Here is a 27,971-nt window from a genome sequence, read left to right on the forward strand (position 1 = left end):
ATGACTTGAACCCAGAGTTCTAGTAAGTATCTGAGGTCAGATAAGAACTCAGGGCTTCCTGACTCCAGGCCCAGCATTCTATCCACTGTGTCACAAAGACATCCCCAATGAAACCAAGCTTACTATATGTATGGTAGAAAAGACAGAAAAGACAACCCCTTCTCCTCTCCCCTGAGCACATCAAGGGTTCACCTGTGTGACCCAGGCGGCTGTTCTTATTCCTAGACTCATTACTTAAAATAGTCTCTCTTGGCAAGTTTCTGATGGAAAGCAGTCTCCAAAAGTCCTTTGACACTTCTATTCCCTGAAGATCTCACAAGAGTCTGGTGTTACCGAACACAAATGTGTCAATTCCTAGATAGCTACACAGAAAGACAATGAGAGAGCACTAGAAGGTATGTACACACATTCTATAAATCTATTTGTTCATGGATAAATGATCAGCAATGAACTGGGAATACAAACCAAGAGTCTAAACTCTCAATCCTGGACCTTGGCCAGTTGGTCATCTGAGAGAATCTCTGGGTCAGTCTAGTTCCAACCTGTCATTATCCTTTTCATGTACTCTTTAGTCCAGCTAAACTGGGCTTGATGTTCCTCACACATAGTACATCTCCTGCTTCCATGCCTTTGCAGATATGGGGTGCCTGGAATGCCATCCCTCTTCACTTCTATCTCTTAAACTTCCAAAATTCCTTCAAAGTTCAGTTCAAATACCACCTTTCTCAAGAAGGATTTTCTAATCCTCCCAGCTATTATTTTTTTCCAAAAAATTATGTATTAATTTTGTGTGTACTTTTACACAGATGTGTTCTTTTCTTTATGGAACTTACTCTCCTTGGGTAACTATTCTGTTGTCTAATGCTTAATGAATCGATCAACAAGCATTTGTTAAGTGCCTATAATATACAAGGCACCATACTAAATACCAAAACACAAAGGAAAGCAAAAACACACACAGAAAAAAAGATCTCTGCCTTCAAGGAGTGTACTTTCTAATGATAGAAGATAGCCAATGAACAAATAGGTATATACAACCTACATACAAAAAAAGCTGTCATGTCTGAATTTTTGTGATCCCATTTGAGATTTTCTTGGCAAAGATACTGCAATGGTTTGCCATTTCCTTCTTCAGATCACTTTACAGATTAAAAAACTGAGGCCAACAGGATTAAGTGATTTGCCCAGGGTCATATAGCTAGCAAGTTTCAGGCTGAATTTGAACTCAAGAAGATGAGTCTTCCTGACTAGAAACTGAATGTTCTATCCACTTGGACACCTACCTGCCATATACAAGACAGAAAGTAACCTCATAGAAGGAAGATTCAAGTGGCTGGGTAGGGAATAAAAAAAGTTCTATTGAAGAAGCGAAGTGTTTGAGTAGAGCCTACAATAGGAATTTAATAAATGCTTGTTGAATGACTACAGTCTGAACAAATCATCATCACCATCCAAATACTACTCTCTTTCTTCTCTAACTCATCCCTCTCCCAGACTTTTCTAGCCTTCGTCGATTTCTCTCAATATCTTAATAAAAATGGCAGAAAAAAGAGTGGAGCTGGGGGTGGAGAAGAGAAAGGATTTATCAGTATCTAGGAATATATACACACATATGTATAAATATACATAACACACACACACACACACACACACACTGCTAGAGCCCCACTCTAATGGCTTATCATGATGGATAAGTGATGTTGGGTTCCTGAAATCTAGACAGTAAGAGAGTAAGACCATAAAGAGCATGCTCTGATAGCTTCTACCAAGTTGGAAGTTGCATGTGTGTATGTGAGGGGAGGGGGCCCTTGGGCAGCCACCTACTCTAATGATGTGAGAGGCTTATCACCATATCCCATGATGAGTTATTTCAGCCCCAGCAACTCATGAAACCATTGATTAAAGATGCGGAGGGGTTTACGATCTTTATCAATCAAGTGAGCATTCACACCTATGAAATCACAGATCCTTTAAGTATTAAATATATTTATTACATTGTTAATACTATGCTGAGCATCCAGAGTTTACTGCATTCACCTGGGAACAAACCTTGCAGAGTCATTACTAGGGCAAAGTCCCTGGCACTTTTCTCCAAAGCCTCAACATTTAGAGGAGATCAAAAACAACAAATGATTTTTTTAAATGTCATACAATTTTACATTCTAGCATAGTTACATTTTGATAACCATTTCACTTCTTTGGTGACATAGAAACAATTGAGCATAGAATCTAGTTATGAAGAATTAGTTAAATTAGAGTTATCAGATTCAGCTTCTTCCACCCTATGATCACATCCTAGAATAGCGTGTAGCTCCTTCCCAGAAAGGTAGCTCCTAGTAGCAGCCTCGAGGTGTCCATTGGTTTCTATATCATGGGACGATGCTTAAAATCTCACCCAAAAGGGATGCATGTCCTGAGATACTGACTACCTAACACTCAGCTGAATTTGTCTCAATTTTTCCCATATATTTTTAAACATCACAAAGGACCTGGCTGATTTTAGGTCATATTTTTTTCTGTTTTCTCCAGGCACAAAAATATTTAGTTACTACTCAAGCCACAGTCTCCTCAAATCTGAGAAACTATTTCACAGACTGACTTCTTACAGATTGAGGATAGCTGGAATTCAATCAGTAGAGCAGAAGAGCAGAAAAGACAAGTGTCCTAATATTCCAGTTCTCAAATCTAATGTGCTCATTTATCCATTTATTGCTTCATTCTAAGCTTCTAGAAATGTGCTCTTATCATAAGCTCCTAGATTCAGATCTAGAAAAAAATTCAGGTAACATGGAATCCAATCCTTTCATTTTACATATTAAGATATTGAGGACAAGAGAGATTAAAGAATTTGCCTGGGATCAGGCAATTAGCAAGTATCTGAGGCAATATTTGAACCTAAGTCTTCCTGATTCCAAGTCCAGTGCCCTATCTCCTACACCATACTGCCTTACTACTTAAGATTATAAATTGGATCACTATGTCTTTCTTTTATTGTAGGTAATAGACCTCAGTATATAATCTACTCTCTTTCTAGTAAATGGCAGGAAACCAATCATTTGCAGATATTTCTCCAATATGATTCTCCCCCTTTAGCAGTAATTTCTAATATTCAACAATTTAAATCAAAATCTTTTATTAAGTACTTCTACATACCCCTGTACTAGGTGCTGGCGATACAATGAAAAGCTGTGAAATATTCCCTGCTCACAAGGAGCTTCTATTCTGGTAGAAGAAGAGGAGATAATATATACACAGCTAGATGGTTCATTGGACCTGCAGTAAGGAAGGTTTGAGTTTAAATGTGACCTCAGATACTTACTAGCTGTGTGTCTCTGGTACAAGTCATTTAACTTCTATCTGCCTCAGTGTCCTCATGTGTAAAATGGGAATAATAATATGTACTTCTCAGGGTTGTTGTGGGGAATCAAATGAGATTATATTTGTCATGCACTTTGTAAATCCTAAAGCACCATAGAAATACTAGATAGTATTACTATACATAGATAAGTAAATATGAAATACATTCAGAATCTTTTTGTTGTTGTTATTAAGAGTAGAAGGAAGCATGGCCAATGAGTTAGTGTGATTTAGTGAGAAAAACATGAGACTAAGGGGGAAATGTCTTAAGTTCCCAGCTTAGAATCATCAAATGTTATGCAGGCGAGTAACTAGGTGGTTGGAGAGCCAAATCTAGAGATGGGAGGTCCTGGGTTCAAATGTGGTCTCAGACACTTCCTAGCTGTGTGAACCTGGGCAAGTCAGTTAACCCCTAATTGCCTAGTCCTTACTGCCCTTCTTGCTTGGAACCAATACACAATATTAATTCTAAGATATAAGGCAGGGTTTTGTGTTAATTTTTTTTAATATGATGAAGGATGTAATATTAATTCTCTTAGCCTCTTAGGATCCTATTATCATTTCTACAAACCAGGAAACTGAGGCTTAGAGCAATCCAATGACTCACTTTTAGTTGCCTCAAGTATAAATTAGGAACAGTATTACCTGCCCTACCTACTTCACAGAATTGTTTGTGAAAATAATAGAGAGAGGAGATGATCAATAAATATTTGTCAATTTGAACAAGAAAAGAAAAATTAGTATTCTGAAGGAGGGAGAAGTTTGAAAACCACTAGAGAAATCATTAATACTACCCATTGTTATGATATCCCGCTGGTCTCCAGTCAGATTTTTCTGAAGGCCAACCCTGACTTACCGCGCTGCTACAGGGAATATCCTTCACTTTGAGCCAGGCGAGGTCTAGAGTGCCCTCCCCCCTGTAGCAGGACTGTAGCCTCTCCTTGATGCGATCATTGATCTGCTTCAGGACAAAAATGCATAGGGCTGATTCATCCAGTGACTTCATTTTCCTCTTCTGGCCCTTGGAGAACACCGTAAAGAGGATATCATCATCTGATTGAACGCCCAAGGTCCTGGCGAGAAAAGCCCCTGCCTTGGAGAGGTAGGCGGCTTGCAGCAGGCGATACTCTACCCCATCGTGCTCACAGCCAATGGGCACCTCGACATAGGAGTTGAAGGCTGTGTCCTCCTTACACAGTCTCACCAGCTTGGAGGTATAAACTTGTTCCTTGGTGGTGGAGCCTGGTGGGGACATCATTTCTGGCTGGAGGGTCAGGAAATAAACAAAGTTGCCGCTGCTGAAGCCATAGACATAATAGATGTCAAAGTCAGGGATGATGGTGAAGGTGTCGGAAGGGATCTTAATCATAGACGCCACAAACTCATCATGGAAGACGTAAGCGAACATGCCATCGGCTTCCGAATTCTTGGTCAGTTTGCGGCTGGAGATAGTAGGAAAATACTCTGGCTTCCCATCCACTGCCGTGGCGATGAATAACTTGTCATCTAGGTTGTTGTAGGAGACAATCACGCCAAAGACAGAGCCACTTTCATTGACTCCAGATAGGTAATGTTCCTTCTTGTGAAATGGCTCTCCCAGTTTGAAGAGGTCCTCCAGTCTGAGTAGCTTACAGATGCCCTGGTACAGGCTCCCACAGGCAATGAGGCGGTTCTCCTTGTAGTCAATCAGGAGCATTTTGTTGATATTATTGGTTGTCGTAAGGGGTTCATTGCAGGTCTGGACAATTCGAGGTGGGTAGCACTTGGGATTATCCTCATCAGGCCCTGTCTGATGGGTCACCAGGACCTTCAAGTCACTGGACAACTTATATATACGGTTGACAGCCCCTAGGTAAATATGCCCTGTCCTCTCATCCACCACAAGGTGGTTGAAGCCCTCAGTGGGTTCTGCGGTGAATGTGAGAAAAGAACGCTTCTGGGCTGAGGATGGGGACTGCCGGGAGAGAATGGCTGCAGAACCCATCCCCACCAGCAGGAGATGGGAGAGCAGACAAGTCCAGTTCCAAGGCATGGCCTTCATCTCAGAAATGGGTCCTCTTGGCCACAGGAATAGTCACACACCAAGAGGCACTTCAAAGGATCAGGACCCAGGATGGGTCTTCCCCTGTAAGCAGGAAAAAAAAAGAGAGAGAGACAAATGAGTATGGAAAACAACCAGAGATCTTCAATCTATGAGCCTATCCTTTGGGGTTCTCAGAGCATTTAGGGGCAGCTAGGTGGTACAGTGGATAGAGTACTGACCCTGGGCAATTTACTTAATCCTGTTAGCCTCAGTTTCCTCATCTGTCAAATGAGCTGAAGAAAGAAATGACAAGTCATTCCAGTATCTTTTTTTAATTCTTCCTTACCTTCTGTCTTAGAATAAATACTATGTATTGGTTCCAAGGCAGATATGCAATAAGGACTGGGCAATTGGGGTTAAATGATATGTCTAGGGTCACACAGAAACATGCAGAAGGATCTAAGGTCAGATTTGAACCCAGCACCTCCCATCTTTGAGCCTTGTTCTCAATCCACTGAGCCACCTAACTGCTCTACCACCCTGATATCTTTGCCAAGAAAACTCCAAATGGGGTTGGAGCATGTAAAAGATAAATTATTTTACCCAGTCTCTTACAACCAGGAAGAATCAGAAATGGGCTCTGCATCCAGGACTGCCTGATTGCAAGCCCAGTGTGATATCTCCTATACCCAGGCATGTCCTGATTACCCTCCTGTCTCTTCCAGCACCTACCACAGTGCTCCGTTCCTCAGACATGATGAACCACCAGGTTTCAGTGACTTTGGACTTAGTGTCCCTCACAACGGTAATGCTTTCTCCTCCTTCTTCCCCGTTCTTAAAATCCATGACTTCCTTCATGATTTTGCAGAAGGCCCTTCCCAATCCTCCTGAATATTAGTGCCATCCCTTCTAAGGTTTTTTCCTCTAACTTCTTTAGGTAGTAAGTCCCCTCCACCCCCAGAATGTATGCTTCTTGAGGGCAAGAACTATTTTTGCTTTTTTTGTTGGTTAGGCAAAACAGCAAATAATTCATGCTTATGGATTGGTTGACAGCAGGTATTTAATTGTGACAAGAATGACTTTTTATGCATCTCCATGCCCACACACATATATTCTACTCGGGCATCTTCTTTTTCTTCTTCTCCAGCCTCCTCCGAGCAGCCAATGAGAGCCAAATTAGAAATCCAAATCCCCAAACTCTCTAAACTGTAGAAGCAAGCAAACAAAGTCCTCTGGGTAGGCTGCCCAGCTAAGAGCCCTAATGCCATCATAACAAGGCAGTTCTTGGCTGGGTCCCAGTGTAGGGCCTCCTCACAGAGGTTTTCATTAAAAAGAGGGAAATGCCTTAAGAAGTAGTCAAGTAAATAAATAAATAACTCCCACCAGAGGAAAACTTTCAATTCTAATGACCCAATTCATGTCTATTCAAGATGTTTTCTGCCAGTTTCCAAGTGAACCTGTTTCTCCTGCTTCCAAATGATGTAAATTCAGAGCAGAAACTGCTAAGGGTAGGGATAGGGGAATCAGGGAAGTATCTCAATACTCTGGAGTTTCTCCTAAAAACTGAGTCGGGGTGAAGGGGAGCCCCAGCACCAGGAAGAAATGTTAAAATAAGAAGTTCAGAAGGCTGGACTACTATAATTACAAATGAACAGAAGTCAAAAGAGTTTAAAGAAAAGATAGTATAACCCAGAAGAGGGAAGCCCAGTCAAAGGAGAGAAGTACAGATCTTGTTACACAAATGCACAGGGCTTTGGGACTTATCAAATGACTGCTTTCCCTTCCTCCTCTGATTCAACCAATAAATATAAATTTATAGTCCTGAGTAAAGACGGTTCAACATAGTGGGAATAATACTAGATTTGAAATCACGGGACCCGAGTTCAAATGTTGGCTCTACCACTTAATACCCTTGTGAACTTGGAAAAGTCACTTCCTTTCTAGAAGGGGAGCTAGAAGCAGCCAGGTTGCTCACAGTGAATAGAACCTAGAGTCAAGAAGACCTGTGTTCAGATTCAGTCTCAGACACTTATTAGCTATGTGACCCTGGACAAGTCACTTAACCTCTGTATGCCTCAGTTTCTTCAATTATAAAATGGGGGTAATAATAATACCTGCCTCCCAGAGTTATTATAAAGAATAAATGAATTGGGGAAACAGCTCCCCCAGTTAGAATTGTAGCTCTGTGGGAGAAGAGATCATCTCACTTTTTTATTGTGGGAGAAGAGATCATCTCACTTTTTATTGATATTCTCACTACCTTTTTTTCTTGACATTCATCATAAAGTGGAAAAGATACTAGCTGTAGAGTGAGCAGAGCTGAATTAAAGGCCCAATAATGATACTACTGGTATAATTTGGGCATATTACTCTACCCACCTGGGCCTTACTTTCCTCGTTTATCAAATGAAGGGGTTAAACTAGATGGCTACTGGTGGTCTTCCCTGTTCTAAATCTATGATCCTAAAAAAATATTCTTCCCCAGGATGTGAGGGAGGTGTTGCTACTGTCTTGGAGTCTGGATTTAGAACTTAATTCCTGGGTTACAGAGAGTGTGAGAAGCTCTCTTCTGATTGAGGGAAAAAACAAAAGACAAAGGGCCAGAAACACAAACTCCTCAACCCTGCTGGTACCTAGAAGGACTCTAGGAAAGGTCACCTGGTGAGGGAACTATAATGGCTCTTGAGCTTCACCCTCAATGCCCAGCAATATTATCATAAGGACATTTCATGGGAGGCAAGACAGCTTCTGATAAAGTAAAGAGACTTCTACTACTACTCCCAAGGATTCTGTAGTCTTGCAAATAGTCAAGGCTTTATTAATGGATTCTCTGGTCTTCACATAAAAGTTTGATGTTGCTGTCCCACTATGAGGATATTATCCAAGTTGAAGGGGAAAAAACAATAAGACAACAAAACCTAAGTTTCCCCACAGGATTGATTTTTTTTAGTCTTACTTCCATCTTAGAATCAATACTGTGTATTAGTACAAAAGCAGAAAAGCAGTAAAGGCTAGGCATTTGGGATTGAGTAATTTGCCCAGGATTACACAATTAGGAAGTGTCTGAAGCCATACGTGAACCCATGACCCTCCCATCTCAAGGGTTGGCTCTCAGTCCACTGAGCCATCTCGTTGCCCTCTCCCATAGGATCTTAATGGAGAAAGAAGAAGGGAAGGAATGATCAGTCCTGAAATTCTATCACCTCAATCCTCTCTTACTCGAATCAAATAGTAAGGGAGCTAAGATTTACTTCTTGAAACAATATCCCAACTAAATACACACACAAATCCAAAGGGAGAATCCTCTGTGAATATTTACAAACCAATAGTGTTTCTCGTCAGTACCTAAATTCCCCAAATCTGTGTTCTTCTGTTCACACAAATGGCACTGGTTATGGTTGCTGTAAAAGGAGAAGGAGATGGGGCAAATACTAATTCCTTGGTTGTTGTAGAGAAGGTTGCCAGCAATCCAGTAGTGGAACCTTCTTCTATGGGTTGTCTCCTCCAATTAGAATGGTAACTTTTTGGAAGAAGAGATTGACTCTCTTTTCTATTTGTATTTGGGTTTCCAACACAGTCCAGCAATTAATAAATTATTTTTCATTCAAAGGATTCCTCAAAGCATAGGATTCAAGGGTTATAACCATGAATATAATATTCCAACCTTCCTCCCACTCCAAATCTCAACTAGATAACAAAGAGTAATAGATTTATCACTGGACTTTGGATGCCATCGTGCCTAATTCCCTTGTTTCACAGTTGAGGAAACTGACAATCAAAGAAATTAAGATTCTTGCCCAGGTCATATAGTGACCAAGAAGGGAATTAAACCCAGGTCTTCCTAGCTCTAAGTCCAATACTCTAACCACCATGTCTCCCTTCCTCTCATAGACATGACTGAAGTGAGAGGAAGAAAAAGAATTGGGAAACCCAGCAGATCTGGTCACTAAAAGAAATACAGACTTAAGATAGTCTATTCACATTCACCCAATTCAAGTATAAAGGTTTTTAGTCTACTTCTAAAAAGTTGAATTTTTAGAGCTGAAAGAGACCCTAGGAATCTTTGAACCCAATTTCTTTCTCATTATATAGAACAGAAAACTGAGGCCTTGAAATATAACTTGATTTTTCCATTGTCACTTAAGTAATGGCAGAAAGAGGACTAAGATCCAATTTACCTAACAATTGAGCATCTGGGCCACTCCTTCATTGTTTCCCATTTAACTTGATCCCAGCCCAACTTCCATCCTCTGAATATTGTAGGAAGTTAGAGAGCTGAAAGATATCATAGAGATCAGTTACTTTAAACTCCTCATTTTTACAGATGAGAGAACTGAAGGCAAGGGGTTAAGTGACTTATAGGATCATAGATGTAGGGCTGGAAGGGACCTTTGAGGACATCAAATCCAACCCCAACCCCTTCATTCTATAAAAAAGAAAATAAAAGTCCAGAGATATTCAGTGGTTTGCCCAGGGTCACACAATGTCTTTGGTAAGATTTGAACATAGTTATTTATCAATCCATTCCTGCCTAAAATGCCATACTATGTAAAGAAAAGTATATTCCTTGGGGCATCCTTTTGTATTCAAATGAAATGGGCAATCAGAACATCTTCATCATCAAGGAAGATTACAGCTGGACTCTGAAATCAAAACTCAGTATTGATCTCTATGGAATCAAGACTTGGGTCATTCATCTTTCTAAAAGTGAAAATTCTATAAGTCATAACATAATCTGTTGTAGTTCTTCTGGAAATATGCTTTCCCCACTTTTCCCCACTCTCATTGCAAATACACAAAACCTCAACAAACCAATCTACATTTCTCTAGTTGCGGAAGAGGCGAGAGGAGAAAGCCTGTAATTACGAATTTACTGAGCAGAAAGGTGCCTCGGCTCATTCTCCATCTTCTATTAGGCACTGAAACGAGACACAGTTATGCATCTCAAACACTTATCACCCTCATCTGGGGATGGGGAAATTACAGAGACTGGAGGGGAAGAAAAAATCCACAGAAACAATAATGTGTGATAGGAATATCCAGTTTCTCATTTCTCACAACATGAAAGAGACTGATTAAAAAACAAATAATGGGGGAAACCAAAGATAAGCAGAGGACAGGGAAAAACAAAACTCAACAACAACAAGGTCATGGATAATAGCTCTCCTCATTAAAGAGACTAACAGGTGGAGCCCCCTCATACTAAGAGTGGGTACCATTCCCTGAAGTCTGGGTATGGTTATGCCTTATGGTCCAACTGTCCCCAGTAGCTGCTAAAAGGTATCCTAAGAGCTAGTTCAGCATCAGGCACCATTAACAGAGGTAGCCAGGTGGTGCAATGGATAGAGAACTAGACCTGAAGTCATTCAAACATGGCCTCAAATATTTACTAGCTGTATGGCAAGGCACTTAGCCTCTGCTTTCTTCAATTTTCTCATTTGTAAAATGAGAATAAAAATAGTACCTTCCAGAGTTGTTGTGGGGACAAATGAGATAACAAGTAAAGCATTTAGGATAGTACTTGGCACATAGTATCATTACTACATATGCTGTTCAGTCCTTTCAACTCTATCCAACTCTTTGTGACCCCATTTGGGGTTTTCTTGATAAAGATACTAGAGTTGTTTGCCATTTCCTTCTCTAGTTCATCTATCAGATGAGGAAACTGAGGTCAACAGAGTTAAGTAACTTGCCTAGGATCACACAACTAGTATCTGAGGCTAGAGGAAGATGAGTCTTCCTGACTCCAGGCCCAGAACACTATCCACTGTGCCTCAGAGCTGCCCCTAAAACTACTTTATAATAGGAGTCTATCCCATTACCCTCCCTCCCCTCATAGAAGTAGAGTAGCCAAACATGGATGTGAGAAAGTTATTGCCCTCTGCCAAGAGAGGACACATTTGGAATGTCATATTCAGGTATGGATGCCATGTTTTTGGAATGAATCTGATAGGATGGAATGTACAGAGGAGGTCAAACTAGATAGATAGTGAGCAAACTTAAAATTAGGCCATAGACTCCTAATAAGAAATTCAATCATCTGGAGAAAATTCAGTGTGTTTGTTTAGCTTGGAAGCTGGCAGAGCACCAAGGGATACAAAGCCCCCCACCACAGTTCTAATGCCAAATAAGACCTAGGAATGGTTACTATGGAGAAGACAAGGAACATGATAGTTGTCTTCACATATCTGAAGGACTAGCATGTGGGAGAGAGATTATGCAAGGTGTAAGAGCTTTAGCAAGCTAGTAAGGTAGGAGTGTCCTCAGAATCTTATAGGGCCATTTGAGGCTATTAACACTTAAAAGCTTTGGTAAGCTATTGAAGCTTAAAACCATAATCAGATTTTTGAGAAACCCTATCCAAGTTCTGCTGAGTCCAAGAGGGCAGATCTAAGTATAAGCTCCTTGGGGACAGGAACTGTATCATTTTTCTCCTTTGCATCTCAGCATGATGCCTTAAACATGTGAATACCTGAAGAATCTCTGATTTTGTTCAGTCTAATAACTCCTTCTACTAACAAAAAATAACAGGCTATCTGATTTAATAAATAATTCCTAAGAAGTTGCCTAAGATACAAAGAGGTTAACTAACTTGCTAGAGTCACCCTTAAGGACAAAGACAAAATTTCCACCCAGGTCTTCTGACTACACCCTAACCATCAACTCATGTTGCCTCTATATGTCTTGCACATAGTGATTACACAATAAATACTGAATGAATTAAAAGCGTGGGTAGAGCCAGGAGGCCCATCACTATAACAACTATATTTTCAGAACCAAAAATTAGGACCCCTGATTGACTAACTTTGCTTTGCTGCCGCAACAGTGATTGTTCCGGCAAATACAGAGCAGTGTCTGTGGATGTTATAGCTAGAAAGATCATGGGTCGCTGCTGCTATGCTTCCTAAGCAGCATGCAACATAGACATATTTAGTTCATACATGGCTAAATGTATACATAATGAGGGTTAGCCCTCATGAATAATCCCCCTAACAGCTGCAGACTTGGCATTTCCTGACCTGAAGGATAGCTCTCTGATTCCATGCCCCCTTGCTAAAGGATAGTAGGAACTCTGACATACGTACACATGTACACACACACACACTCACTCACTCACTCACTCTCTATCTCAGCTCCAAGGTTAGGTTAAGTTTGTTACATTCACTGGTCTAGTATTTTCTTTTCTAGAAAAAAAAATGTCTCAGGTATGAAGAAGTCAAAGGTCTCTTTATTAATCCAGTGAGGATACTGTAGCCCTTAAATATTTGCGGCTTTACAGTTTTTAAAGACATTAAAGGGGGGAAAGACATTAAAAGACATAGACTTTTTAAAAAGTCTCAGCTTTTATATACAAAGATGATATTGTTGACCCACTGTGAAGATATGAACCAGCTAGAAGAGAAAAATTTAAAAACACATTTTTCTAGGGCAATGGAACCCCAGGAGGGAAGGAAGCTAGAAGATTATATTGTATATTGTATTGTATCATGAAGCTATGCTACCTCACTACTGGACAAATGTCTTCTTCACTAAATAATTATAACCCCCCAAGTAATATGGAGACACAAGTTGGTTCTACACATGGTCTGGGTCAGTATTTCTATCCTCCCAAATCAGTCACCATCTGGGGTCTCTAATTCAGCAACATCTTTATCCTTTGTCCTTGTCAGGGTCCAATGAGGTGTATAAAAGCTTATTCAGAAATGAAGATTGAGGGGAACCAAGATGAAAGAGTAAAGCAGAGAAGCTTGAGGTCAGGATGAGAATCCCCTCCAACCAATATTAAAATAGCATCACAAAATGAATATAAGAGTGAAAGAACCAAAAAGGAGACAGAGAGAAACAACTTTCAAGAAAAGAAAGACATAAAAGGTAGGCAGAAATGAAGATTGAATCCATCCAAAACACAAAGCACATTAAAAATCCAGTCTCCCTTCTAAAGACATTCAGAATCAGTGGCAAGCTCTTCTGTGTTTAGACTGTGGGAACTATCAAGGAATCTCTAGAAGTCAATTAGTCCATTCCTTGCTCTTGAGCAAAAAAGTAACTCCTTCAGTAGCTGTCCCTGGGGTCTCAGGGAGGCAGGTGTAGGAAACAAAAATCTCTAAAAATGTCCCCATTACCACTCAATGCACACTGGTCCTTTTTCTATTTCTTCTAAGAAACAAAATTTAAACTGGCCCCCAGAGAACAAAATGGGAAGGAACTTTTTGTAGCTGCCCACTACAATCCATAGCCTTAATTCACTTCTGCTTAATGACATCCTTTCCCTTAGAGAGCTATTCTACAGCAGGGGCCTATCTGGCTCTATTATCTCTGCCACCTACTAAATGTGCTACCTTGAACAAGTCACAACCTCTCTACTCTTCTGTCTCATTATCTGTAAAATGAGAAAGTTGCACTTGGTTCATGAAGTCCCTTCTAAGTCTAAGCCTAAGATAAATAAAGTAGGAGGAGGTAGAAGGATATATCCATCAAAACAATAGATGGGCCCTCAGAAGACTTGAATGCTACAAATTATGTGAATTTTGTGCAGAATGCGTATGTTCTTTTTAGCTTCATCCCAAACATGCTTGCTCCTCAAACTCTAATCTTGGTATCAATACCCTACTTCTAGTCTCTATATCATTCAGGTCCATGGTCCTTTGGTATAGTACCCTGTGCCCTTGGCAATGGAGTCTGGATCAAAAGGACCAATTTTTGTTTCTGGTACCTCTCTGAATAGGAACTTCCAAGCACCTTCCATCACTCTCTCACTTAGGAGGCTTTCGGTAATGCCATAAAAGACTCAAAGTGTCATCCCATGGTGGATCCCAAACATTTGGAATGATAGCCCCAGCACACAGAGGTCTCCTTTCTATTTGTACCTGCTGCTTTAGAGTTTGAGTTTCTAATAGCTTGGGTCTGTGCTTTGTTTTAGTTTCAATTTTTATCCAAATGCTTATCTTCCCAATATCTGTGGTCCAAAAGCATAACTAGTCATACGTAGCACACTGCTAATGGGCCAAGTTCATTCCCAGAGACTGCTCAATTAGTTTCAGCTTGCTCTATACCAATAGACTGCCTTGTAAACATGCAGATAATCTCAGCTAGCTGTTTAAAAAGATGGATAATGATTTGATGGAGGTGTTATAGAGACCATTCCCATTCAAGGGACTGATATGATTTATCACTTGTTTATATGGGTATATGATTTGGGGTTTTGGTTTTAAAAGATTATCATATTGCAAAAATGAATAAATGGAAAGAAGTTTTGAGGGATAATACATGTATAACCCAGTGGAATTGTTTATCAGCTATGGGATGGGGAAGGGAAGAGAGGAGGGAGAAAACATGAGTTATGTAACCATGGAAAAAATGTTTAAATAACTTTTTTTTTTAAATCGAGTAAGGGTTTGGCTGAAACTCTAACAACTCTGAGATTTGGTGAAGTGTGCTCATCACGATGGGAACTATCTCAGGGGGGTGTGGATGTATCACTAGAACCCATCCATACTGGAGATCTCTGAGTAGGAACTTCCGGCTAGCCTTGTTATTCTTTACACATTCCCTCCAGAAAAATCAAGACATAAGTCTTTCTGAGGGTGGTGACATTCATTACCCTTGTAACCAAAGAGTGGAACTTTTGAAATGAGCACTTCTCAACAGTCTCATGAAGAGGTGGAAGCTTCATGACTGTTATTCAAAGCATCATGCAATTTCGAGTTGGAAGAGAAATTAGAGATCATTTAGGGAAACCCTCCAGCCCCTCCCCTTACCATTTTAAAGATAAAGACACTGAGGGCCCAAGAAGTTAAGTATAACTTGCTCAAAATCACTTTGGAGTCAGGTCAGAGTCAGAACCCAAATCAAATCTGGAATAACACAAGTCAAATCTGGAATGCCACCAGTCAAAGCTGAAGAGCTAATCAACACATGCGGCAATTCTACTCCACTCCTCCATTCACTTTTTCTCACTGTTCATTGTTTCACAATAAGAAACCAGGAGAGGGGAGAGGAGGAGGGAAAGCGATTGGGCCAGAGGGGAGGCTGAAGTAAAATGAGGAAAGCTAGAGCCAGGCATGGATCCTGAGTCCCACCACCCCCCAGCAACCAACTATCTCTTAGAGAAATTCAGCACCAAGCTCAGCTACTTAATCTCCCTACTCTGTTAGTCCTGGCTCCTTTTAATAAATCGTGATTACCATGGACAGGGTTTTTTGGCTGTGCTAAAGGAAGGAGTCTCTATGCTCTAAACCCACAGTTTCCTCTCCTTTCCCTGCCCACTCTCCACCCCCTCCCCTCCATCCTTCTTCTGCTTCTCTTTTTTTGGCCTTAAGGAAGCTCCCCTATGGAGCCAGGCTACCTTCCCCTAGCCAAACCCTCAGTCCCCAACAGAGCAAAGTAGAAACTACAGCCCTATCCCTGGGAGCCAAGGATGAAACTTATTATTGCATCGATACAGCCCTTTATATTCCAGGGACTTTGTGTCTCTGGGTAGTGGAGTCGCTAAGCAATGGCTTTATTTACTCCAGGACTGGCTGTGAAGGTTTTAAAGCAGAACTCTCTCAATGGAGGCCTGGGGTCAGAGTGCAAAATCAGAGACTCCTTCCTAGCTTCTCTTTTAAAGAAACAGTCCTGCTGGGGATTCAGAATCACACATTCAATTAGACTAAGAATGGGACCTATTTTCTAAATTCATATTCAGAGCAAGGAAGGAAATGAGCAACAACAGGTATGTCTCAAGCCTGGGAGGCAGTACTTTATGGTGAGGGAAAATAGGACGAGAGAGGGGGGCATTGATAATGTCTCTGTGTCCTCAGTGGGTTAAAGGATCACAGATATAGAGATGAAAGAATCTTCGAGACCATGGGATACAAGCAACATCATTTTATAAATGAGAAAACTGAGCAATTAGTAACTTGCCAAGTATTAGGCAGACAGCTTATGTCAGGATTGGGATTTGAACCCAGGTCTTACTGACTGAGACCTGATCTATCCACTACCCTTATCTGGCTACAAACTAGCAGATGGCTTGTTCTTTTTTGTGTTATCTTTGTTTCCCCATTGGTAAAATGAGAAAAGCTGAAATGAGATGTGAGAGATTATCATCCTCCTTCCCAGGATGGTTGGAGGACAACAGACATGTACTTGGCCTTCAAGGAAGCCTGAGGAATAACAAGGTTGCAGATTACAGAGTGAAGTTTACAAAAGGTTCTAGGCTGATACTCATAATTGTGATGATTACAATACCCGGGGGTGATAATCCCTTGAAAACAAAAAGCAAAAACCCCAGAGAGAGACTTATCTCCTGTGACTTTTTCTTTCTCTACTTAATTGGCTTTTAAGCCTAAACTGTTGGCAATCTGGCAAGAGACTGCCATGCATGGATTCCAAAATGCCCATCTCTGGTTCTTCAGCATAGTCACCTACAAAGTAGCCTTGGGACATTCTTCCTGGGCTCCAGGTTCTCTACTTATAAATGGGATGAGGGTAGAGGAAGAACTTTAAAATCGAGTCCTGAGCCATTTCAAATTCAATTCTACTCAGCATTCATTAGGTGCCTACTGTGTGGAGGCACTGGGAAAAAGCACAAAAATTTTAGGTCCCTCCAATCTAGCAGGGGGACACGGAAATACACAAATAATTATGATATAAAACAAACAGACGCAAGCAAAGTATCTTCCAGTGACTCAGGCTCCTATCCTAAGTGTCATCAGCCTCCTTAACCCCACATATTCTATCTGTTGTCAAGTTCTATCTTTCTACACTTGCAACATCAGACTCTTGTTTAAGTTCCCATTTCTTCTCTGGCACAGCAGCCATTGTGGTGCAAGCTCTAATTTAAAAAAAGGCAGAGAGGTGGATATTACAATACTCTCCTGATTGATCTTCCTGACTTAAGTGTCTCCCCTCTACAGTCCATTCCCCTTCCAGCCTTGGATGTGATCTTCCCAAGCCAAAGATCTGACTGTGTCACCCAACCCCTACTCACTAAACTCCAGTGGCTCCCTATTACTCCCAGAATCAAATACAAAACCCTTGGTTTGGCTTTTAAAGCCCTTCACACTTGCAGGCATCTTCCACTTTCCTCCCCTCCATGTCCTCAAAGTTCACAGCATAGAAGTCCTGAATTTTTTAATGCTCCCTTGATTTGACTGACATTCAATCGTCCAATTTTATCGCCTTGCACTGGTTATCTGCCAGGCTTGAAATCATCTTCTTCACTTCTACTTTGTATCTTCTCTGGCTCAGTTAGTCCCAAACTTCAGGAGAAATCTTTCCCTAGTCCCCCAGGCACTGGTGCCTTGCCAATGAGATTACTTTCGATGCACCGCCTGTACCATGTCTTGTACACAGTTGTTGCCCCATCTCCCTCATTATAGCATGAGCCCTTATGGACAAGAACTATGTTTTATCTTTCTTTGTTTTTCCAGGGCCCAGCATGTATTAAAACTTTCAAACCTTCGATGACTTGACTATGTGAGGGTCTGAAGTGGGGTTTCAAAAATAACAAATCAATTTCCAGCAGCCAAAGCGCTCTTACATAGCCCCTCACCCAATTCCCTCTCATGTACCAGAAAAGGGACGCCAAGAGAGGTGAAGGGATTTCTCCACAGTCACACAGTTGGTTAACAGCAGAAAAGACCAGTAGCCAGGCTGAGTTTCCTAACTATTAATTCTGGGCATTTTTGTGTACTACCTCTCTCTTCCAGATCTCTAGGGCTCCCCTGAGCATACTGGAGCTTCAGCTTACTAAGTGATCAGCAAGAGGCCTCCCTCAAAAAGGACTCTGTCTTCTACCGCCCACCACCAAGGGCCTAATTTAAACCCAAGAGGGATTCTCTACCCCAGCAGGACCTGGCCCATTTTGCTTTCTGGCAATGGAACCTACCCCTCAGGCTGGTGTGAAGTTCTAACTACATTTCCCTTACTAACAACAAAAAAGGGGAAACGAAAGAAAAGGAAAGGAAAGAAAAGAAAAGAAAATCAGTAGGTTTGGACATAAAGCTAAATGAAGAATGTTTGGGTTGGAGCAAGCTGGGAGCTCATTCTGAGAGCTAACCCCAGCTTCCTGGGCTCTGGACCCCCTCCCAAGTTATAAAGCCGCCCCAGCTTTTGCCACTTGGGGCCTGCACCCCGGGGATCATCCTCAAGCTTCCAGTCCTCCAGTCCCAGGGGGGGATTTAAAACCTATCATTCCACCAAACAGAAGCACTGTGAGGGAGCAGGCTATTTTGGTGTTTGTTCAGGCCAAATGACAGGGTTTCTGTTGCCATCTAATGTCTAGTGGGTAAGCTCTCACACCAACCCCCACTACTTTTCTCCACACCCCCCTCCCTTTTTAATTCTAGGGAAAATCAGGAAGTGAACAGTTGTCTCCCTCACTGGTCTATATTCATGTAATTAGTGCTATTTAATTCCAAGATGAGCCAAGGCTCATAAGATACAAAACATATTTCAGCTGCATGCCTCCAATCTTGGCAGGAGCCTCTGCTCCAGCCGGAAGCAGAACCCAGCTATATTCTCCCCTTAATTTAAAAAAAATGTAAGCTGTATAAAGTTTCATGACAGACAGGCAGGCAGACAGGCAGGCACTCCTTCCTGAAAGGCTCCGAGGAAGAAAGTCAAAGAAAGAAGGAGCTGACATCTCTGTGGTCCTTAGAGAGAATTCCTCTCTCCAATGGATTTTAAAACAGAAACAAAAAAACTGTTATTAAATGACAGCCTGCACAGCCAGGCTTGGTGCAAGGAGGATTGGTCTTAGAATCAAGAAGATCTGGGTTTAAATCCTGCCACTGATTCATATTAGCAATGTCAAACTGGGCAAGTTTTTAGCCACTCGGACAACTCTCAAAGTCTTTAAGTTATGAATCAATTACCAACACCGAGGGAGGGGGAAGTCACCATTTCTACACAAAGATTTCTCTACACTGATGAAATATTAGCTATAAAACAAAGTACTTCATTGTTTGTGAAATTAAAAAGTGATTAAGTACCAATGAGAGGCAGTGTGGAGAGGCAGAAGATTTTTCTCAGAGTTAAGATGATCTGAATTCAAGTCCTGTCTCTGATAGATACTAGTTGTGTGACCCTGGGCAAATCATTTAATTTTTCAGTTCCCCAAATAACACTTCAAGATAAAATGAAGTCTAAGTGCCTATTTGCAAAGGTAGAAGGAGCTCCTTCATTTAAGATCCATTAAATCAGAGGTTAGCTCTTTAAAAGGTAACAAGTCATCCTCCATAAAGCGCATAATTCTGATTTCTCTCCTCCTACTGCCACATGCAAAGGATTCACTTTGGGCTATACTTCCAGGAATAGAGAAAAGTCAAAGCCAAATAAATCCATTCTCTCATTTCTCTCTTTTTAAAACCTTGCCTTCTGTCTTCAAATCAATGCCATGCATTGGTTCCAAGGCAGAAGAGCAGTAAGGGTTGGTCAATGGGGGTTAAGTAACTTGCCCCAGGTCACACAGCTAGGAAGTATCTGAAGCCAAATTTGAACCCAGGACCTCCTATCTCTAGGCTTTGCTCTCTCTCTCCACTGAGTCACCCAGCTTCCCCCCTCTCTTTTCTCTCTTTTGATTGTCTCAAGGACACACACTTTGAGAGGCTAAGGTAAATGGTATAGTCTAACGTCAAATTTGAGTGTATCCAATTTATTTCTCCCCATCCCAAGTGTTCCTCACATTAACTTTATCTTCACAACATTCTTAAAAATCAAGGAGACATGAATGAATACTTCCCCTTTCACAAACCAGCCAAGAGACTAAAACACTAAAATTATAGTAAAAAAGGAGCTGGTCTCCAGAGTCCCAGATCCAAGTTTCTCTTTCTATTTAGCCAGGTGCTGCATGAAGCCTAGTTCATCAGGTTTGATAAAGTACTCACCCAAATGGGGGCAGCTGGGTAGCTCAGTGTGTTGAGAGCTAGGCCTAGAGATGGGAGGTCCTAGGTTCAAATCTAACCTCAGATACTTCCCAGCTGTGTGACCCTGGGCAAGTCACTTGACCCCCATTGCCTAGCCCTTACCACTCTTCTGCCTTGGAGCCAATACACAGAATTGACTCCAAGATGGAAGGTAAGGGTTTAAAAAAAAAAAAGTACTCACCCAAAGTATCAAACATTGTTCTCTGTCCCGACTTACTCCAGATCATGGATTCATTCCTATAGCATACCAGTGAGATGAATAGGTGGGAGAGTATAGCAATAATTCCCCACACCCCTATGATACTTTGGGATTAAGTATTTTCCTTGTAACACTCCTGCAAGGGAGATTATCTGAGTCATAATCCCATTTTACAGATGATAAAACTGAGACTCAGGGGGATTAAGTCATTTGTTATGGTCACAGTGTCTAGGATCAGAGCTAAGATTCATAAGTAGGCATGCCTTAACTCCAAGGTCAACACCATTGTCTTTATTTTGCTGTACTGTACAATAAGAGTATTGCATCCCAAAGGCCCCTGAAAATAGAGGTTTGTTATTTGAGAGGAGAAGGAAGTCCTCTCATCAGCACTTTGGTCCATCTGCTAAACTAATCAGGCTAATTATCACCATGTGAAAAGCATGGAAAGCCTGACTCAGAGGAGATGAGCAGCAGAATTGGTGGTGGTCATCCTAGTTAGTAGGAGCATCATGGTACATTGGGCCAGCAGCATCTGTAACTTTCAAGGTGAAATCCTATCAATCTTGTCTGTCCTCCCAAAGTACTGTGTGATGTAGACAAGGGAGATATTACCTCCCCAAGTTTACACACGAGGAAAGTGAAGCTCTAGGAAGAGCTGTGATTTGCCCAAGAGCTCAGAAATAATAGGAGACAGAGCAGCATCTCTTGATGCCCAGTCCATTGCAGAATAAGTAAGTTTCCATGAAGAAACTGCCCTAGTGTCATTTTTTCAATGAAAGCCTTGATGCTCAAAGAGATTATTCCATTTGTCCATAGTTACACAGCTAGTCAATATCTGAGGCAGGATTCTCCTCCAAGGCTCCTGCCTCCAAGTTTAATGCTCTATCCACTCTCTGAGGAGAGCTCATGAGTCAAATTTTATATCAGGCTGACCAGAAATTAATGACCCTGACTCCATACCAGCTGCTGAATTAATACTCTTCAAGCATAAGACTGACTACATCACTCAGCTGCTAAAGATCCTTCAGTGAAGATGAACTACAAACTCCTTAGTTTGGCATTTAAAGCCCTTTGCAATGTTGCAAAAGTCAACCCTTCTCAAGTATTGTACTATATTCCCCTTCACATTCTATATGCTCTTACCACGTTGTTGTTGTTCAGTTGTGACTAACTCTCTTTGACCCCATTTCAGGTTTTCTAGGCAAAGAACAAGCTTTTGGAGGGCAGGAGCTATTTTTGGTTGTCTTTGTATCCCCCAGCACTTAGCAGTGTCTGGAACTTAGTAGGAGCTTAATATATATTTATTGAATGAATAAGATATCTTAGATCAAAAGTATTAAAAGTGTGGACCCTAGGCTTCAAACTCTGAATGCTGAGGGAACCAGATTAAAATGTAATAGGGAAAATTTTAATAAGATAAAAATACAATACAACATAGATAATGTTAATTTGTGGTTTTCTAAGTCAATAGGCAGCCAGATAGGGATCTTTTCTTTGTTTCAGTTTGACACCACTGCTTTAGATGGCTACATAGATTCCAAGTGAATCAATCAATAAACATTTATTAACTGCCTACTATGTGCCAGACATTGCTGGATACCAAAAATAGTTATTAAAAAGAGAAACAATTGCTTCTCACAAAGAGTTTCCATTCTATTGGTTGAGATAATATGAACCATATATATAAATATAGAAAGAATAAACACAAAATAAATATAAGAAGTTAAATACAGGGTAATGGGTGAGTGAGATGTTGAAGAAGTTATGGATCCAAGAAAAGTTTCATATAAAACAGAGGTTCTTAATTCAGGGTTCATGAACTGTAATTTAAAAAAAAAATATTTTGAAAACTATATTTCAATATAATTAATTTCCTCTGTAATTTATGTATCCAGGTTTGTTCATTTAAAAACATTATTTTGTATAAGAGCTTAATTTCACTAGACAGTCAAAGAATCCATGACACAACTAAGATTAAGAACCCCTGGTGTAGAACTTGGCATTTTAATCAATCAATGAATAAACATTTATTAAGTGCCTACTATGTGCCCAGGGTGCTAAACACTAGGAGGCAGGGAACAGGAGAATTTGAGAGTTGGAAGAGGTCTTAAGGGCCAGCTAACCCAATCCCATCAGAGCAGGGATCCCTCCACAATATTCCTGGGTCCAGAAATCTTCTCATTAGGAAGTTCTTTATTTTGAGTGGTAGCAGCATGCAGGTGGAATATGAAACAGGGAGTGGGACAAATAAGCAAGGAAGGAAGAAAATAATCCCCCTGGGTGCTTGGAGATTCTAGAAAGGGTGATACCTCCTGTGGTGAATGACTGGAGCCTAGGGGCAGTTTGCAGAAAGATTCTCTTTATAATTCTTTGCTTGAGGGCCTGGGAGTTTAAAATGTATGCCCCAGGGGAGGAGAATTATTAAGTAACATCTGTTTCATTGAGAAGAAAATTGTATATGCTTAAGAAACATGCTGTTCTGGGTGCCACATTTTAGAAGGGACATTGACAAGCTGGATGGTGTCCAAGGGGAGACAACTAGGATGATGGGGCCACTCGAAATCATGCCAGGAGAACAGTTCAAGGAGTTGGGGGAGAAGGAGAAGAAAAGCAGTCTCCAAACATCTGAAGAATATTAACCCTTGGGAGCAGCTGGGTGGTTAAGTGGATGGAGAGCCAGGCCTGAAGGTCCTGGGTTCAAATCTGGACTCAGACACTTCCTAGCTATATGACCCTGGGCAAGTCACTTCACCAGCTTTGCCTAGCCCTTACCGCTCTTCTGCCTTGGAACCAGTGCACATTATTAATTCTAAGAGGGAAGGGAAAGAGTTTTAAGAGGAAAAAAAGAATATTAAACCTTGGGAAGATGAACCACAGTTGTTTTACTGGAGACTGACAGTGCATAAAGGGATCATAGGGAAGAATGAGTGCCCTTGGTATCTAGAAGTGTGCCATGGGAAATAAGGGGAAATAACGTTACCCATACAGTCAAGAACCTCAATTCACACCCTGCTTCTGCAACTGTCTACTGGAGTGACCTTTGACAAATTATTCCATCTCTAGGCTCCAGCCTCCCCATGGGTAAAATGAGGGGGCTGAGCTAGTTTCTGGATCCTATCATTATGTTTAATGTTGCATAGACTTCCAAGGCATTTTCTCATCTACAATCTCAGCTAATCCCAATAACGGCCCAATGAAACGGAGAGTTTGAACACTATTATTATTATCCCCATGTTACAGATGAAGAAAGAGAGTTTCAGAAGTGAAGCAGATGGAGAGAGGAGGCTGTACAAATATTTGAAGGAACGCAAGTGCTGGCAATCTTGGTGAGCTCCCTCATGATGCAAAGTATCTATCAGAAGAAGGGGGAAAAGAATTCAAACAAAATGAAGCCATCTCCAAAGACCAGGAGGAGCAGAAGCCATCAGTGGCATGGGGAATCAATGAGGCAAAAATGATTGGCCTATGAAAATCAATAAGGCCACAGACCACTGGCCTAGACTCCCTCCTGTATTTGTGGTTGATTAGGTCAGTCGTGTTTGTCCTCACCCAGGCTGCTGACCTTGACATATTGCCGCGCTTACCCCAACCAGAAAAGCATTCACAAATAATTGTAGGTGGCAGGAAACAGAAGCCATCCACTGAGGCCAGAAAATCTGAGACAGCTCTGTGTCTGTGTGGCACTGGGCAAGTCTTTCCACCTCTCCTTTTCCTCTTCCCTCCGTGTCTAACATTTCAAATGAACGACAGCATGAGGGACTCCGGCTTCTAACCCGGAAGACTTCCACAACCTGGCTATGACTTAGTAGGGAAGTAGAGTGGCTCACAGCTTAGGAAGGTGGCTTAGCTAGGGATCATTAATGCTTGTAGTGTGCCAGGAAGCACAGAGAGACAAGCAAAACTGAGCGCACCCTCCAGGAACGCAGATTCTCATAAGAGAGACAACTTGTTCGTGTATATGGGGTTCAGAACATCCTAAGGAAAGCTACCTCAGAAAATCGCACTAGGATATTTGGGACACTTCATATGTAGGAAACAATCAAAATAGATAAAATAGACTCTTGGAGGGGAAGCCAGGGACCTCTAGGGAAAACAGGAAAGAACTGCAGTTGAAAGAAAATGGTCCTTGAACTGAGTCTTGAAGGAAACCAAGGAAGGTAAAGAAGAGGGAATTCTAGGCAAGGAATATGGTCACTTATTATTCAGCCATTTCAGTCCCATCCAACTCTTTGTGACCCTATTTGGAGTTTTCTTGGCAAACATTTTGGAGTGGTTGGCCACTTCCTTCTCTAGCTCATTTTACAGGTGAGGAAATTGAAGTAAACAGGATTAAGTGACTTGCCCAGGGTCACATAGCTAGTAAGTATCTGAGGCTGGACTTGACACATGCAGAAAGCAGCAAAGACAGGATTTGAACCCAGGTGTGCTGATTTCAGAATCAGTATCTCAATGACTTGCCCCAGAGTTATCCTAGAAGAGCTAGGATTGGGAACCAAGCCCTCAGAATGCAGACTATTCTAGTAGTCAGGCTACCACCCTACAGTTACATTGCTCAAAGGGATCCTTTGAATCATTGTAGGGGCCAGTTCCCCCACCACCATTACCCTGTCTCTGAATGCCTAAGTTTAAAGTAGGAAACCTCAAAGGGCCTTCCAGCTTGAACACTCAGAAGACCATGAATTCCCAGCCAAAGGTCCCCCTCTCAATCAGCATTCTCAGGGGTTTGCTTCAAGAAAGAACCCTAGCTTTCAGCCAACACCACTTTCTTCTCATTTGATGCTGCTGGGCTCCTGTCTTCTTTCTGTTCTCTGGCTAAGGCCTTGCCTTGGCTCTTCCTACCTTGGGGAGGTCTAGCTCAGTGGACTCAACTTCTTTTCAGGAGCACACAAATATATCCATCCAGCCCCAGAATTCTCCAGGGCTCTCTGTTCCCATCCTGATGACCCTTTCATCCCTTTGATCCTCCTTTTGTCCCCACCTCCAGAGCTCCAGTATTTGTCCCCAACCCAGACCACTCTTCTTCCTGACAATTTAGCCCCCATTTCCTTCCCACTTACAGGGTAAATGTGGACTTTTGGGTCTCAGGAAAACTGCCAACCAAGAAGGTCTTTATCTCACACAGTTTGGGCTGCTTTCCTGGAAGGAGAATAGGAGAATTGTCCTGCAATGATTTATTTTGGTTTCCTTTCTGAGGCAGACAGATGAGGCAACAGAAATAATCTCCTTTGCACATAGTAGAGAAAAAAGTAGAGGTTCAAATCCTATATTTCAAATAACTCACTGTGTACTCTTGGACAAGTCCCATACTCACTCGCTCACTCTGCCTCCTTTCTCTCTGTTGCTCTCTCTGTGTCTGTGTCTCTGTCTTTCTATCTGTCTCTCTCTCTGTCTCTTTGTCTCTCTCTCCTCTCTGTCCCTGTCTCCTTTTTCTCCCTCCCTCTCTCTCTTCTCTGTCTGTCCATCTGTCTGTCTCTCCCCTTTGATTATAAATTCCTTGAGGGCAAGGACTGGTTTTTTTGCCTCTTTTGTATCTGTAGGGCTAACCACAATCTTGGCATATAGTATGTGCTTAATTAACATTCAGTGATTGATTTTTTAAGCCCTCACTTTCTGTCGTAGACTCAATACTGTGTATTTATTCCAAGGCAGAAGAGTATTGAGGACTAGAAAATGGGGGTTATGTGACTTGCCCAGGATCACACTGCTAGGAAGTGTCTGAGGTCACATTAGAACTCAGAACCTCCTATCTCTAGGCCTGGCTCTCTATCCACTGAGCCACCTAGCTGCCCCGAATTGATTGATTTTTCATAGAAATGTGACTTTAGTAGCTTAATAAACATAGGCGCTAAATAAGTATTCCTAGACTTTAACCTCTCTGAGCCTTAGTTTTTCCAATTGTAAAAATGGAGATAATTTACTTTGGGATTGTTGTAAGGTTCAAATGAGATGATGTACATAAAGGTCTTTGCAAACCTCAACGAATCAACAAACATTTATACGCTACTTTGTACCAGGTACTGTACTGCGTGCTGAATGAAATTATTACTCAATATGGGACAGTAGGGAAAGAGTACCAAGGCACAGCAAGCTGGGTGGGGGGGTACTAAGGGGAAGGCACTCCAGAGAGAAGGAAAACTTGCCTGAACCTGACCTTTCTTAGAAGAAAAGCTGCTATAAACACAATGCTATTAAGAACCACAGAATGGGGCACTTGTTGAAGAGAAGAAATGGGTCACCCAAAGTAACCAGGGGAGTAAATGCCTTTCCTCTGGTTGGTTTCTGAGCTGAAATGTAATCATCAGGTATGATTGAACCAGCAAAAGGAATCCTTCCTTACCCACAAATATCAGGCCTAAGAGTTTCTCCTAGGGTTCTCCTTCTCTCCCTGCCTCTCCTTCCTGGGCTGAAGTTCTCATCAATATAGGATAGCTTTTTATCTTAAAATATTTTATGGGGTTTGAGCCACCTTTTCTTGTGGCCTCAGGGACAAGAATGACCCAGGATGAAAAGGTAAGGGGGGTGGAGATAAGGTGGAGTCTCCACATTTATGATCCCTTGAAGTATTTTTAAAATTTGAAGCTTTGGCTTGACCCAACAATTCCTTAGCAGGTGCTGGGCTTGTGGCATAGTGTTACTGACTTTATCATCCCATGACTTCATTCAGACAGTCAGCCTCTTTGGAAAGTTTCCTTTTATATTTAGGATAACTTCTAAAAGTAGAGATCTAAGGGGGGAAATAGCTGATGTGTGGGGTTTCTTTTCTTTTTTTTTTAAGCAAAAATGTAAAGCTATCAAGCCTGCAAATTAGGAAGATGGCTTTGGAAATGTTATGAAGGATTTAATAAAACATAAAGAGTCTAGAGTCAGGGAGATTAGTTGAAAGGCTGTTAGAATAATTTTAGGTGTGAGATAATGAAGGCCTAAACCAGAGTGGTGGCAGCAGAGGTGGAAATGAGGGCATTGAAGCGAGATATCTTGGAGGCAAAATCGACAGGTCTTGGCATTTGATTGGATGTCAGGGTGGTGAGGGAGGCAGGAGTCCAAGATGAAGTCAAGGTTTTGAGCCTGGGTGACTGGGAGGATGATGGCTCCATCAGCAGAGAGAGGACAAGATTGTCAAAGGAAATGATGAGTTCAATTTGGGACAATGTTGAGTTCATGTCAAATGTCACACCGGCACTGCAGCTATAGATTTGGAACTCATCTACACAGAGGTGATAATTGAAGCCATGGAAGTAGATGAGACTAGTTAGGGAAAGACTCTCAAAGAAGCAACATCGTAGAGAAGGAAGGAGGGAGGGAGAGAAAGAGAAGTGGGTGGGAGAGAGGGAGGGAGAGGGAGAGAGAGAGGGAGAGGAAAAGAGAGAGGGAGAGGGAGAGGGAGAGGAAGAGGGAGAGGGAAAGGGAGAGGGAGAGAAACAAAAACAAACTCGATATAGAGTATATAGAGTATCAAGGAACCTGGGTTCAAACTGTTTCT

At 41.6% G+C, this 27,971-nt stretch overlaps 1 protein-coding gene and 1 long non-coding RNA gene across 5 annotated transcripts in view; one reads left to right on the forward strand and one right to left on the reverse strand.

Annotated features, from left to right (window-relative positions):
• PLXNA4 (plexin A4) overlaps positions 1-27,971 on the reverse strand; it is a 690,148-nt gene that overhangs the window by 595,874 nt on the left and 66,303 nt on the right. For all 3 annotated transcript variants that reach the window (XM_056799707.1, XM_056799709.1, XM_056799708.1), the window contains one exon: positions 4,214-5,482. In XM_056799707.1, coding sequence (XP_056655685.1) covers positions 4,214-5,398 — 1,185 coding nt within the window. In that variant the 5' untranslated portion in view covers positions 5,399-5,482. The remainder of the gene's footprint in view (positions 1-4,213; positions 5,483-27,971) is intronic.
• LOC130454593 (uncharacterized) lies at positions 101-27,883 on the forward strand. Of its 2 annotated transcripts, XR_008912306.1 has the most exons (3): positions 101-395; positions 13,051-13,252; positions 23,732-27,883. It is a non-coding gene; the product is annotated as an uncharacterized LOC130454593 (long non-coding RNA). The 2 variants fall into 2 exon arrangements; XR_008912305.1 differs by lacking the exon at positions 23,732-27,883 and having other exon boundaries at positions 13,051-13,325.

Source organism: Monodelphis domestica, chromosome 5 (assembly GCF_027887165.1).
Source record: "Monodelphis domestica isolate mMonDom1 chromosome 5, mMonDom1.pri, whole genome shotgun sequence".
In the NCBI taxonomy this organism is placed as follows: domain Eukaryota; kingdom Metazoa; phylum Chordata; class Mammalia; order Didelphimorphia; family Didelphidae; genus Monodelphis; species Monodelphis domestica.